Source organism: Brachyhypopomus gauderio, chromosome 18 (genome assembly GCF_052324685.1).
Source record: "Brachyhypopomus gauderio isolate BG-103 chromosome 18, BGAUD_0.2, whole genome shotgun sequence".
Taxonomy (NCBI): Eukaryota; Metazoa; Chordata; class Actinopteri; order Gymnotiformes; family Hypopomidae; genus Brachyhypopomus; species Brachyhypopomus gauderio.
The window spans coordinates 14,044,055-14,058,180 of NC_135228.1; the positions used below are offsets into that span (position 1 = coordinate 14,044,055).

Genomic DNA, 14,126 nt, shown 5'->3' on the forward strand with positions numbered 1-14,126 from the left:
AACAAATCACGAGAAAGCCGTAAGTGGTGGACTAATCAACGTTTGATACACTGGTGTTGGTTTTCAGAAACGTGCCATTCCAACAATTCGAATCTAAACGCCGCTGAACAATGTCGCTGCCTGTTGCGTGATCTGATCTGAAGTCAGTCCGTGTCTGCGTTTTCCACAACTTTCCCCCTCGCAACAAAAGTTAGCGCTGACCTGACGGCTGCGCCATTACGTCACCCCCGCTGCCTCGCGGAGCCGTCGAGAAGTAGCCACACCGTCCCACCAACCGCCGCCCCTCCAGTCATGCCACTGACAGACCTACAACATTTTACAATTCGTACTAAAACCCCTTCGAAAAGCAAAAACCCCGTTCAACGTATCGGTTAGAAGACGCCGTTTGACGTGAACAGGATAACCGGAGACACTTTCCCATTTCAGAAGATCTGTTAAGCTTGCGTGTATGGGAGTGCACTGGCGAAGGCGAGGAGACGAGGAGGTAAGCTGCGAGCTAGCCTAGCTTAGCTTAGCTTAGCCTACATAAGTCTAACCTATTTTAGCCTAGCCTAGCTTAGCTTAGCGAGCTAGCTCATGACATTTTTTTTCTCCAGCCGCCTCAAGACGTTGCTCTCGCATGTCTCAAACGGCTATCTTACTGCGTTCGGGCTCACGCACGTCTGCTTTATCGTCTTACCAGACGTATAACGTGACAGCAGACGTTACCGTCCCCACACGATACGAGCCTTGCGCTATACTTTGTCCGTTTGCCGGGAGTTTGACATCGGTTTAGGGAGCCCGGATTCGTCGGACCCTGACCGCCTGGACACATCTGCGGAGTTCTGGCCTTGAGCTTAACCACCACGGACCGGCGGCGGCCGGAGACTAGCATGACTCATGATCTGTAGAGACCACGGTTACCTGCCACAGACGGTAGACGGGGAGGGGAACAAAGTCAAATGTCCCAGTTGTGGATTAGAGCATTTGGAAGGAGGACTGTGTAGTGGGCTGCGGCCAGCCTTGTGTCCTGGAGGGTCGCTCACTAAACGCAGTCAGGTAACTTGGCCGTGCTGACCTGGTCATTCATTTGGCTTGTCTGAGTCTGATGCTGGTTATGAGTGGGGTGTGAATCCTTTAAATGACTATATAAACCCTCTAAACTAGATAAGTGTCGGTCATACGCCTCATTTATAGTTATTTGGAACCCCGAGAAAGTCAGATTAGGATTAGCTGAAATGGATTAGACAGTGTACTGACATTTACTAGTGCAACATTGAGACAAAATGAATAGATTTATGCGTCTGCACGTCAGAATGGTGTCTTCTTTTAACGGTCTTGCACACATGTAATTAATAAATATTGTACTGCTGATTACCTCATTATATCATTATATTACATATAATGATATGTTATATATTATAAACATATCATTAACAATATGTTCTGATTCTAAGAGTTTTAAGAGCAGTCAAATTTTCTTAGGTTTTTTTTTAGATCTTTTTCCTGCGGTAGAGGTGTAATGTCAATGATGTCATCATATTAAATCTTCCTTTTGCAGCCTTACGTCCAGTAGATCATGCCCTTTTGCTATAGTAGTTTGTCGCCTCTGGTGAATGAGTTTAGCACTGCGAGTCGCATTTCATTACTGACGTTATCTTGAAATGGTGAAGATAGTGTCAAATTCAGACAGGACTCGTAAAAGAGAAGTCTTGAAGTAGAGCAGAGGCAGCAAACGGGGTTCAGACAGCACCTGCCCGCCGCCTGAAGGTACGTTCAGGCCGCCTTTCTAGGTCACCAGACTGGGTTATTGATGGACTACCACGACTCTTGTGTGCCTTCATAATTGAATGCGTGTCGTGATATTTTTTATGTTTGATTGCGTGTCAACACATTCTTGTATTGCTGTATTTGTGCAGATTTTCAATTGGCCTGTGGTTACTGTAGTTAGATAATGTTTTGCCTTACCTCAGTCATTTTTGGCACTTTGAGCTTTTCACATTAAGCCAACAACTGTGTGTGTCTTCGCATTTGGCTGTTGGTGTTGAGGCTGCCTTCTATCCACGTTCATGTCCTCGCGTTTCCAGCCACGGCCAACCTGGCTGAATGTAACTCCCTTTATCAGGTTGTATGTCAGCTGGAACAGACAGGACTGCTGTGAAACACAGCCGCCCGCTTGCAGAAGGGGCGAAATGGGCCTGCAGCACCCGGCACTTGGACGGAGGTGAATCCTGAAGCAGACCAGGCCTCCCTCACTGTGATTTAGTGCAGGGGATCCAGGCGAGACGCAGATGTGTGTGTGTGTGTGTGTGTGTGTGTGTGTGTGTGTGTGTGTGTGTGTGTGGGGGGGGGGGGGGGGGGGGGGGGGGGTCTGATTGAGCAGGAAGAACTGTGCCCAGGGCCTGTTCCAAATGGCGAGAGAGGGAATGATGGGTGATGATTTAGCAGACTATAGCCCAAGGTTTGTTTGGACTCCAGCTATGAATGCCAACGCTTGAAACGGCCTCTGTTCGTGTGTGTGGGTACAAGGAGAAATCCACTTGTCTGTGTGTTTGTGTATCTGTGTTATATGTGTTTACCAGCACGTGTGGTATTTCGTATCTGTGTTTTTTGGCCATCGTATGTGGCAGTGTTGAGTTACATTTGAAATGCATGACAGACCTTTAGTCATGCGAACACATGGTGAGCATGTCTTGGAAAAGTGATTAATAGTTCCATTTGTTCGGAGGCAAACCTAATGTTTACCTCGTTTGGTTAATTGCATATTCTGTTCCTGATTAATAAAACCTCAACACACCTCATTATCATTGCAGTTCTCTGTGGTGGCAATATTAATACTTAGGCTTAAATGACTTGACACAGAGTTGGATTGACGTTCTACTAGTGCAGAAGCTAAACTCTGGAAGGAATAAGAACCTATAGTCATCAATATGCTTTTTCCTGTTTTATGGTGTCCTTAGCATCATTACTCCCATGCAACCTGATATCCCACTAAATATTCATCCTTTATAGGTTTGTTATTGATCCTCAGCTCGGTTCAGTTGCTGTATTTCTTACTGTAAAAGTGATGCCATTGCTGTGTGTCCGTAGGCAGTGGTAGCTCCATTAGGATATTGGATTATAGAGCTCTCTTTAACTTGATTATGTTCATCCATATCTACCCTGGATCAGATGGCCGTAAGACCCCAGTTTATGACGTTAACGCCTTGGTCAGTTTAGAAGCACTAATGCTGTTGAGCATGATGGCTTTACCCTTATGCTGCGCTCACTCCTTCAGCGCGGTGTCCTGCAGCTCCTCTCGCACCGTGCCACTCTGTCAGCGTTTAGCACGGGAGGATGGTGCCTTTGAACCAGTCCGGAGAACAAAACGAAACGGGAGAAGCACTCCTGAATTTGGGGGGGGGGGGGGGGTCTCACCGTCTCTGAGGAATTAGCTCTTGATGCTCTAGTTCTGACCATCACAAAGACGACAAAATCTAAGGGTATGAAAAACCCGGAGGGGGGGGGCAAGGTTTCCCCTTGTTGGGATGATGTCATCTGCTTCTGTTGTTTATTTATTTTGTGAGTGGTGAGCGGGATGAGAGGAACGGGATCATTTAAAACAGGACAGTTTGGGAGACGATGACGGGGGAGTCAAAGCTTCAAAAACACAGAGCGGAGCTGACAAATGTGTTGTGAGGGTTTTTATGCGCTGAAGTCGGGAATAGTGCAGAGAGCCTGGACGAACGGCGTCTGAGGTGAAGAGGAGCTAGAAATGAGATGGCAAGGGAGGGAAAGGGTGACGTCTTTCCGCCCCACTGTGGGTGTGTCTCTCCTAGCGATAATCTTTACGAAATATAATCATCTTTGTTTCTCAATAAAATAAGGCACTGATGTTTAACCATTATATTTTCTGCTCTGTGTTTGCCTTCCGTTTCTTTCTATGGTTTCTGTGAACCTCTTTGTCTGGTTCTCCTTGTATGAATCATTACCAGTATCATCTCCTACACACGGCACAGACAGTAAACCTGGGGGGGAGTGAGCACGTTGAGTAATGACTAGTGTAGCCTAATATCTCAGCCGGTCTCTCTCACTCTCTCTGCTCTTGCGTGCTCTCTCTCACACACACTTGCGTGTTCTCTCTCTTTTTTTTTTTTTTTTTTTTTGGTCTTCTTCCTCTCAGGTCTGATTTGTCCAGGGGTATTCAGTGGGAGGAGCCATGACTGAAGGGGAGGGGCATTTCTACAGCGTACAGGTGGGCGACTCCACTTTCACGGTTCTGCGGCGGTACCAGCAGCTCCGTGCCATTGGCTCCGGGGCCCAGGGCATCGTCTGGTGAGTGGGCACAGTGCGCTGTCATCACGTCACCTCCCCCAGCTTAGCCTGTTCAATCTGGCAACCAGTCACCATCACTCATCTCATTTGGCATTCAGCAAGATGCAATTTCATTCACTGTGAAAGTAGAGGACATTTTGTGCCAGTACAGAATTAGCCCAGCCATCATTTATATCGTTTGGCAACCCTGCTGTTATGGTGATGGAGCTGTCAGTGATGAGGGTGATTAGAATATTAACAGTGTCCTCTTCTCCCCCCCCCCCTCGGACTCAAGCTCCGCTCTGGACACTGTCCTGGGAATCCCAGTAGCTGTTAAAAAGCTCAGCCGGCCATTTCAGAACCAGACACATGCCAAGCGGGCCTACAGAGAGCTGGTGCTGCTCAAATGCGTCAATCACAAAAACGTACGTCCCCCTGCCCCTCCCACGCCCCGCCCCCTCCTTTTAATCTACTTAATGACCTAATTAACGGAATTAGCTAATTAACGTCCATGCCTGGTGTTGCTCTCTTGCTCCTCTCTGCAGATCATTCGCTTACTGAATGTCTTCACACCTCAGAAGTCCTTGGAGGAATTCCAGGATTTGTAAGCCCCGCCTATACTGCTCACCGTGGCTGCTTGTCTGTTTGTTTTTGTTTGTGTGTTGGAGGCATGTTTGCAGCTATTAGATTTCACAGCCTTTGCTGAGGCTATAATGGACTCTGGGGATTCAGATAGATGATGTTGTGCAGCGCATGCCTGTGGTTTAAGATCGAATGTCCATATCCTAATCCTGACCTGTGAATGTCTTTCAGGACTGAGTTTCTGAACACAGTTCATATATAAACTAAAAAAAGCATTTTAACTTAGTCAACAAATATGTCGTGGATTAAACAGACCGTGACATGACACCACGCGGGCCTTATTTCAACTGGTCACCCCAGGTACCTGGTGATGGAGCTGATGGATGCCAGCCTATGTCAGGTGATCCACATGGACCTGGACCATGAGAGGATGTCCTACCTGCTCTACCAGATCCTGTGTGGCATCAGACACTTGCACTCTGCCGGCATCATCCACAGGGTAAAGAACAGGCTCTTCTGGTGACCTCCTGCTGCTGTGACAGTTAACCGCAAGCAGGTTGCAACTACAGCATCACGCCGGCATGCTGTGGCCGGTCATGTCTATTCATATCCTGTTCGTAACTGTAAACTGGACCACGCGCAACTTGCTCACAGCACCACAGGTGTAAGTTAATGGGGAACGGACACCAGCCCGTGTCATCCCATACCCTTTGTGGCCCTCAGGACCTGAAGCCGAGTAACATAGTGGTGAAGTCAGACTGCACTTTAAAGATCCTGGACTTTGGCCTGGCCAGGACCGCCTGCACCAACTTCATGATGACTCCGTACGTGGTGACCAGATACTACAGAGCGCCGGAGGTCATCTTGGGCATGAAGTACAAGGAGAACGGTAGCAGCGTTGTATCTCCTCCTAACTCCTCGCCGTTTCTTCGAGGAGTGAATGTGTGTTGTTTACACGTGCTTGTTTTTTTCTTCCTGTGTGTTTACAGTGGATATCTGGTCGGTGGGTTGCATCATGGGTGAGATGGTGAAAGGCAGTGTTATATTTCAAGGTACAGATCGTATCCTTTGAGCTGTGATCAGCTTCTCGAGACTCAAGTTTTCTCGTGTGGAGTGTAGTTTTACCCCCCCTCTGTTTATTTGGCTCTTGTTGGTGTTAAGCAGGTAATGGACAGGAAGGGCACATGATCACACACACACACACACACTCACACACACACACACACTCACTGTCTCTGTTGACTTTCTTATTCAATGCCAAAGGTGTCAGCATACACTTCCTGTCCCACAGGCGATTGTCTGAATTATGGTTAGCAGTCTCTTTCGATTAGCTGCTGAGATGCTGTGTAACGCATTAGTGCACACCCAGATGGCAGCAGAGTGAGTTTGTTAGCCTTTAGCTCCCCTGGGAAAGAGCAGTCTGTTCTCTACGCATGTCGAGACTCATTTGCTTCTCTCTAGCACAGCTGAATATTTTATGCCTCTTTGACTGCAAACAGAGTTTCTTTACGATTCGCCTCTGGACATTTGCAACAGAGGAGCATTGTGGATGTCCGTGTATTTTGTGGTGCATTTATCAGCCATCTCTGCGCACTGCATACAAACCCCAGAAGTGTGAGCGTGGAACACTAAGGACTGGAGTCAGTGTTTCGAGTCGTGCCCGAGGTGTTGGGCAGCGTTCAGGTCAGGACTCCATAGGGCTCCTGCAGGTCCTCCTCACCAAACCAGTCTAACCACATTCCAACAGGCCTCATTTTTGAACGCAAGGTCGCAGTCACTTCCAGAAGCGGGTTTGAACTCTGTAGCGAGTGATGTGGTAGAGGTGTGAGAGTGAGGGGTTTACACACTGCAGAGGTGCGAGGGTGAGGGGTTTACACACCGCAGAGGTGTGAGGGTGAGGGGTTTACACACCGCAGAGGTGTGAGGGTGAGGGGTTTACACACCGCAGAGGTGCGAGGGTGAGGGGTTTACACACCGCAGAGGTGTGAGGGTGAGGGGTTTACACACCGCAGAGGTGCGAGGGTGAGGGGTTTACACACCGCAGAGGTGTGAGGGTGAGGGGTTTAGAGGTGTGAGGGTGAGGGGTTTAGAGGTGTGAGGGTGAGGGGTTTAGAGGTGTGAGGGTGAGGGGTTTAGAGGTGTGAGGGTGAGGGGTTTACACACCGCGCAGTACGTGCTGCCTGTTCGCTGCTCTCGCTCTGTGAAGCTGGCCGATCCAGCACTTTGTGCTTTAGCTGCACAGCTTTAAGTCTTTTAGTTCACCGAAGCAGATCTAGCAGGGACAGAGAAGACATTTTCTGACCTGTGACGTTCCATGACCCCTGCCTGTGTTTGTCCCTGCAGAGCGGAGGGCTGTGTGCTTTTATACACACACCTGGCAGCCATGTCTGACACCTCAGTTGGACCAATGAGAGTCAAGTAAGCCTACTTTTGGCCACGCCATGCACATGCTGGACTTTCCTTTGAGGAGAATGTATAGTCTGTGCATATTTGTCTTTGATTTAAAATGGCACTTGAGGTAAACATTGCTTTCACAAAATGTTACTACTAAATATACGGTGTGCCTGCATTTGTTACAGTCTGCAGAACACTAAATGAAATAACATTTCTTGGCAACGTCCGGGTCCCTTTTTAATTCTCTGCGGTACAGGCTAATGAGATTGGAACTGGGGCTCTTAAATAGCTCAAGACAGTTTCCTGTGCTTTGTGATGGACGTGTGGAGCCGTTGCAGTGGGACTTTGCTGCTGTGTGTTTTTTTCCCCCCACAGGCCCTTTTCTCATGTCTGAGCTGCTTCCTGTTTGTCATGTACCAGTGGGTTGACAGGAAAAAGGGCAGCGTATCTTTAGGCTCTAAATGGACACACTCCCAACAACCATTATCAGTGATGGTTCTGTTTGATAACGCAAGGTAATGGAAAACCCAGATATATATGTGGGAGGTCATTCCCGGCGAATAGAGAGTCCATGCTACATACTTATACCCCAAAGCCCCAAATCGTTAATCTGGTGTTAAGTACTTTTGATCTACTCCTAAGCACAAAACAGGGATTATGCAAATGCTGGCAACCTCCACATGGGCACGTCTGCTCCTGCCCCACGCCTTCCTCCCTCAGCCCCGTGTGATTTAACCTCTTAACTGGGCCGCCGCCAGACATTGACCAGTGGAACAAGGTGATCGAGGTGCTGGGCACACCCTCGCTGGAGTTCATGAACCGCCTGATGGACACCGTGAGGAACTATGTGATGAACAAGCCCCAGTTCCCCGGGGTCAGCTTCAGCGAGCTCTTCCCCGACTGGGCCTTCCCCTCAGAGACCGAGCATGACAAGCTCAAGAGTGAGACTGCCACTTTCACTTAGAATTAATTAGAATCCTCTTATACTCTCTGTGCTTCTCTGTCTCTCTCTCTCTCTCTCTCTCTCTCTCTCTCTATATATATATATATATATATATATATATATATATATATATATATATATATATATATATATAGATATATGTATGTATGTATGTATGTATGTATGTATGTATGTATGTATGTAGGTACGTATGTAGGTACGTATGTATGTATGTATGTACGTACGTACGTACTGTGTATCACAACAGTGAGTGCAGCCTTCACATTTCTGAATATAGTGTCATTTTGTCATGGTTGTCCCATGAAAAGATATACTTAAATATCTGCAGGTGAGGGGTATACTCACTTTTGTGATACACTGTCTGTGTGTGTGTGTGTGTGTGTGTGTGTGTGTGTGTGTGTGTATATAGAGTGCCAAAAGTATTCAATCACCTTCCTTGACTTAAGTGACATCCCATTCATAGTCCATAGGGTTCAATGTGATAAAGCTAGAACAGCTTCAACTCTTCGGGGAAGGCTGTCCACAAGGTTTAGGAGTGTGTTTGTGGGGATTTTTAACCATTCTTCCAGAAGCACATTTGTGAGGTCCCATACTGATGTTGGATGAGAAGGCCTGTCTCTCAGTTTCCGGCCTGGCTTTCAGTTTTCTCAGATTAATTCATCCCAAAGGTGTTCTATCAGGTTGAGGTCAGGACTCTGTGCAGGCCAGTCATATTCATCCACACCAGCCTCTGACATCCATGTCTTTATGGACCTTGCTTTGTACACTGGTGCACAGTCATGTTGGAAGAGGAAGGGGCCAGCTCCAAACTGTTCCCACAAAGTTAGCATGGAATTGTCCAAAATGTCTTGGTATGCTGAAGCGTTCAGAGTTCCATTCGCTGGAACTAAGGTGTCAATGCCAGCTGAAAAACAACCCCACAGCATAATCCCCCCTCCACCAAACTTTACACTTGGCACAATGCAGTCAGACAAGTACCATTCTCCTGGCAACCACCAAACCCAGACTCGTCCATCAGATTGCCAGATGGAGAAGTGGGATTAGTCACTCCAGAGATTGTGCCTCCACTGCTCTAGAGTCCAGTGGCAGTGTGCTTTACACCACTGCATCCGACGCTTTGCATTACACTTGGTGATGTATGGCTTGGATCCAGCTGTTTCATGTTTGGATGTCTAGCGATTGCTGAAAGTTGGCGATCTCTTCGCACTATGCGTTTCAGCATACAGTTGACAGTTGACTGTGGAATATTTAGGAGCGAGGAAATTTCACGATTGAATTTGTTGCACAGGTGGCATCCTATCACAGTTCCACACTGGAATTCACTGAGCTCCTGAGAGCAACCCATTCTCTTACAAATGTTTGTAAATACAGTCTGTATGCCTCGGTATATCCCTGTGACCATGAAAGTGATTGGAACACCTGCTTCTGATAATTAGGATGGGTGAGCGAATACTTTTGGCAATATAGTGTATGTGTGTGTATATAATGGAGAGAACGAGAGAGAGACACACATCTATATCTGTCTTTCTCCCACATTCTCTCCCCTCACATTGCTCAGTCATGTTTTTCTTGGCTTCATCTCCTTTTCCTTCTACTCACCTCCTCCCATTTGTTTCATAACATTTACACCACATTCAATTCCCAAATATTTGTAATAGGGCTGCACGATTAATCGTATTTTTATCGTTATCGCGATGTGAAGTTTCACGATAAACACATCGAAAGAGCCACGATAACTCCATGAATAACAGCAAACTCAAATTGCGTTATCCTCGTCCAGCAATAGAGGGAGCTATTCGCGCTGCAGACTATGATCACGTGACGTAAGTAGGCAAGAGGCAGAGTGAGGCAGAGTTGCCAGGTTCGCGGTTTTCACGCCAAATTGGGCTTGTTTGAAAATCCAGCCGCGGGTAAAAATTCTGGGGCTGCGGGGTGCGGTTTTTTGGGCTACTTTTGAGTTGGGCTACTGCGGAAGTTACAAGTCAACACTAAGAATCGATCCCGATATAATACTTAATTTGTCTCCAGTTCACACTCGCAACACCCCCTCCCCCCGCCGACAACTTACACTCGCAGATTTTGTGCGGAAAACTTTTGTAGGACCTGGCAACCCTGGAGTGGGGTGAACACGCTCATCAGACACGCGATTTGGTTTAAGCCTGGTTTACACTTGATGCGGCGCGAGGGTCCGGGAGGCGAAAATAACGTAATCGCGGTGGCTTCGCCCGTGTGCAATTGCCTCGCGCGCTGTCGATTCACGAGGTCACGTGCACCTCTCGAATTTTGTAAGTTCGCGCGCGCCGCGTCTCGGCGCAATGAGAACAGTCATGTTTGCAGGGTTCATACACCTATACAAGGTGGAATTCAAGCACTTGTACGTCACTTTCAAGGTCCATTTCAATAATTCCCAGCACGTTATTGAATTAAATATTTATACATATACTCTAAATGATTCGAAATAATTCGCTTTATCACATTATTTAATGTTATTATTTATTTAAAGTTCGCGCGCGCCGCGTCTCGGCGCAATGAGAACAGTCATGTTTGCAGGGTTCATACACCTATACAAGGTGGAAATCAAGCACTTGTACGTCACTTTCAAGGTCCATTTCAATAATTCCCAGCACGTTATTGAATTAAATATTTATACATATACTCTAAATGATTCGAAATAATTCGCTTTTTTATCACATTATTTAATGGATATTTATTTTCAAAACGCCCAATCTTAACGTCTTCACGTTCTCTCATGTTTCGTCCTGGAATTACAAAAGGCTCGTATTTGTTAACGTAATACAAGAGAATTGTTCAGTCAGACAGATATTTGTTGTGAAACGAAGTAGTTACAATTTCAAGCCTTTTCAAATACTTTAGCCTAAATTCCAGCACTTTTCAAACCTGAAACACAAAGCAACATTAAAATTGGTCAGGTAAAAGTTCATTCCCCTGTATTTGAGGGGTGTTTTTTTTTTATACTACTAGGCCTACATATCGTTTCGGACACTGCAAAGAATGTGACACGGCAAGATTAAACGCTTCCGCCGTTCGCGGAGGTTAACGAGGTGTGCGGAGTCGCTCACTCGTGAAAGTATAAACCTAGATTGAATCTATTGTTGAATAAACCTGCAAAATATTTGGAATTATTCTGGATTCATTACACAGTAAAAAACAAAACAAATTAACGTGCTGCTGTTCAGAGAGACACTACATTTCTGTATTTTAATCTTAATTTATCGTGGTTCACATCGATATCGGGATATCCAACAATGTTATCGCACATCGCAATTCTAGTCCATATCGTGCACCCCTAATTTGTAATTGTTAAAACATTTGTCAGTGTTGACTCAAGGCAGCAAATAAACACCTCCGATGTATGTTCTTCCTTACAGCAAGCCAAGCTCGCGACCTGCTGTCAAAGATGCTGGTGATCGATCCGGAGTCTCGAATCTCTGTGCAGGAGGCCCTCAACCACCCCTACATCCACGTGTGGTACGACCCAGCGGAGGCCGATGCGGTCAGTGAACCCCCCTCCCCCCTCCCACATAGTCCGTTCTCCTCGGCGGTGTTAAATAGAGGGTATTTTTTATTACACCAGACAGACACTGTGTGTTGAGGTCAGAACTTCTAACGGCTCTGTTTTTTTTATTATTGCTTGATTTGCAGCCTCCGCCGCAGATTTCAGACAAGCAGTTAGAGGAAAGAGAACACACCATTGAGCAGTGGAAAGGTACAAGTCCCCTGTCTGAGATCCTGCCTAGAAAGAAAAGGAAGATCACTGATGAAGACATTTCCTCTAATGACACTCATCCTTCTTTCTGTGTGTGCACCTCCCTACAGAGCTGATCTATAAAGAGGTCATGGACTGGGAGGAGAGGAACAAGAATGGAGTTTTAAAGGAGGAGTGTTTAGGTGAGGCTCTGTGCTAAAATGCCCTCTGGGTGGCTGTATTAGATGGAGAGATTAAGAGAGAGAGAGAGTGTGTGTGCGTGTGCGACTCTGCAACCGCGTGTCGTGTCCTCTGCAGTAGACGGCGTGGCGAACAGCAGCGCGACGGCCTCTCAGTCCTCCTCCATCAATGACATCTCCTCCATGTCCACCGAGCAGACCCTGGCCTCTGACACGGACAGCTCCTGCATCGACGCGGTGGGTGGGGTGCTGGAGGAGTGACGGTGAGCCCCTCCACCCCCCCGGTAGCGCTATCTCTCCACCTCCGCTCCTCTCGCCCTCGTGTCCTCCCCGTGTTTCCAGACGCTGGTGCGGCCGCTGGGCGAAGCCTTGGGCCTCCTCTTCCTCCACCCTTGGGCCTCCTCTTCCTCCACCCTCGCTCCCTCACCTCGCTCCACCTTCGGACAGCCCATTCTCCGTGTTCTGTCTGGTTCTTTTGCTCCGTGCTTCCTCCTCAGTCCCCCCCTCTGCGCAGTCTCGAGTAGCAAAGGGCCTCCCGCTGAGGGTGTAGGCTAGGTCCCCTGCCACTTTCCGGGCGGGGCGTCAGAAGGTGTCCGTTCCAGACGTCTGTAGATCTTCTGATGAGGAGAGCGTGCTGGCGAAAGTCGGTGGTGCTGTGCAGAGCCGTAGCGAGCGCACGTAGACGTAGCAGGCTTCTCACGGTAGCACGTGCTGAATGTAGCCCCGTGTTTGCCCCTCATTGACCTTTGTTTTAATGTGCTTCCTCTCACTGGATGAATAGGACATCATAGACGTATTACTAGCATTAAAAAAAGCATTTTAGCTAGTATCATGATCATTTTAAAGTTCATTTAGAGGTGGGAGAATGGCTAGTCTCTCTTGCCCTCTCTCTGTGCCATGTTGCTATTGCCTTTCATGTCCTCACCTTTAAAAAAAGCACAGTCTGCTACTTGTGGGATAGAGTAATTGACAGCTTGAAGTTCTACTCTCTGGAAGCGTTAAAGCTTTCAGAGCTCTGATTTATGTATTGATGCATGTTACTTCTCTTCAACACTTAAGACACTATATGACTTAAGCCTACAGACCCCTGCATATGCCTGAGAACACAGATACATAAACGGTAGTGCCTGCCTTTGTAAATAGACACAGGACACCTTGTTTTCAAACAGAGAACTTGATAATGCATCTCACTCATATAGGGTGTAGCCATGTATATACGTATAGAGATTTTATGTAAATGTTCAGTTTTGGGTTTTTTCATGTTTTTTTTTTTTTTCTTTTTTCTTTGTGTATAGAAATCTGATTTTACAGCTTCTCTAAATATGCTTTAGTACAAGTACTGTATAGCATAAACACTTAATTTGAATCAGTGGAAATTGGATTGATTGCAGTTTTTTTTTAAGTTGCAAAAAAAAAAAAAGTTTGCGCACCGAAGAATTAAGTGGTATGCTGTGTAAAAAGTGCATTGATGGTGAATGTTAAAACTGTGGAAACAGTGTGCAAATCTTCTGTTCCATATCATTCCAAAAAAGACTTCAGCAAAACTGCAGCATCCTTTATCTGTTTTTATCTGTCCTTAACGCCTGAGCTGAAAACTGACCAACACCGTTTTCCATTTCCTCAAACTTGAAAAGCCCGTAAGAATGTTGTACGAATCAAAATCGTCTTTTGAGCAGGACACTTTGCCCTTTCAGTGAAAAATATTCATTTTATTTATTTTTATAATACTCACCACTTGTCCGTGGGAGAATTTCGTTTCCCTTGAACGCATCCTCTGCATTCATTGCTTATTCAGTCATTTTGATGTGGTAATTAACTACAGTATGTGGCAGTGTATTTTAAAGTTGACATGTTTACCACAGTGGCATGTGTTACACTTTGAGCAGGCCATCTTTATGGTTTCTCCATTCATCCTTTTTATTTCTGCCACTCCATTGTCACCCTGAGAAAAGGACCTACGCCTGAGTCTGAAAACACGCACCGTGATGCACAGCTGTTCACGTGTGAC

At 46.6% G+C, this 14,126-nt stretch overlaps 1 protein-coding gene across 4 annotated transcripts; it reads left to right on the forward strand.

Annotated features, from left to right (window-relative positions):
• The first annotated feature begins 225 nt into the window (after window positions 1–225).
• On the forward strand, window positions 226–13,578 carry mapk9 (mitogen-activated protein kinase 9). Of its 4 annotated transcripts, none has more exons than XM_076980840.1 (12): window positions 226–484; window positions 4,142–4,293; window positions 4,568–4,697; window positions 4,818–4,876; window positions 5,215–5,353; window positions 5,578–5,743; window positions 5,844–5,915; window positions 8,007–8,189; window positions 11,602–11,726; window positions 11,876–11,939; window positions 12,050–12,121; window positions 12,240–13,578. In XM_076980840.1, the coding sequence occupies exons 2-12, from the start codon at window positions 4,178–4,180 to the stop codon at window positions 12,377–12,379; spliced, it is 1,266 nt and encodes a 421-aa protein (XP_076836955.1). In that variant the 5' UTR covers window positions 226–484; window positions 4,142–4,177; the 3' UTR covers window positions 12,380–13,578. The 4 variants fall into 4 exon arrangements, with proteins under 4 accessions (XP_076836955.1, XP_076836952.1, XP_076836953.1 ...); XM_076980837.1 differs by having other exon boundaries at window positions 227–484; window positions 12,237–13,578; XM_076980838.1 differs by lacking the exon at window positions 226–484 and adding an exon at window positions 587–1,038 and having other exon boundaries at window positions 12,237–13,578.
• The last annotated feature ends 548 nt before the right edge of the window (window positions 13,579–14,126 follow it).

What these genes read in the sequence shown, in the direction of transcription:
- mapk9 (XM_076980837.1), top strand. Translation starts at nt 4,178, where the DNA reads ATGACTGAAGGGGAGGGGCATTTCTACAGCGTACAGGTGGGCGACTCC. An exon ending in CATGAAGTACAAGGAGAACG is followed by an intron (nt 5,744 to 5,843) that starts GTAGCAGCGTTG and finishes GTGTGTTTACAG; the next exon opens with TGGATATCTGGTCGGTGGGT. An exon ending in TATATTTCAAGGTACAGATC is followed by an intron (nt 5,916 to 8,006) that starts GTATCCTTTGAG and finishes GGCCGCCGCCAG; the next exon opens with ACATTGACCAGTGGAACAAG.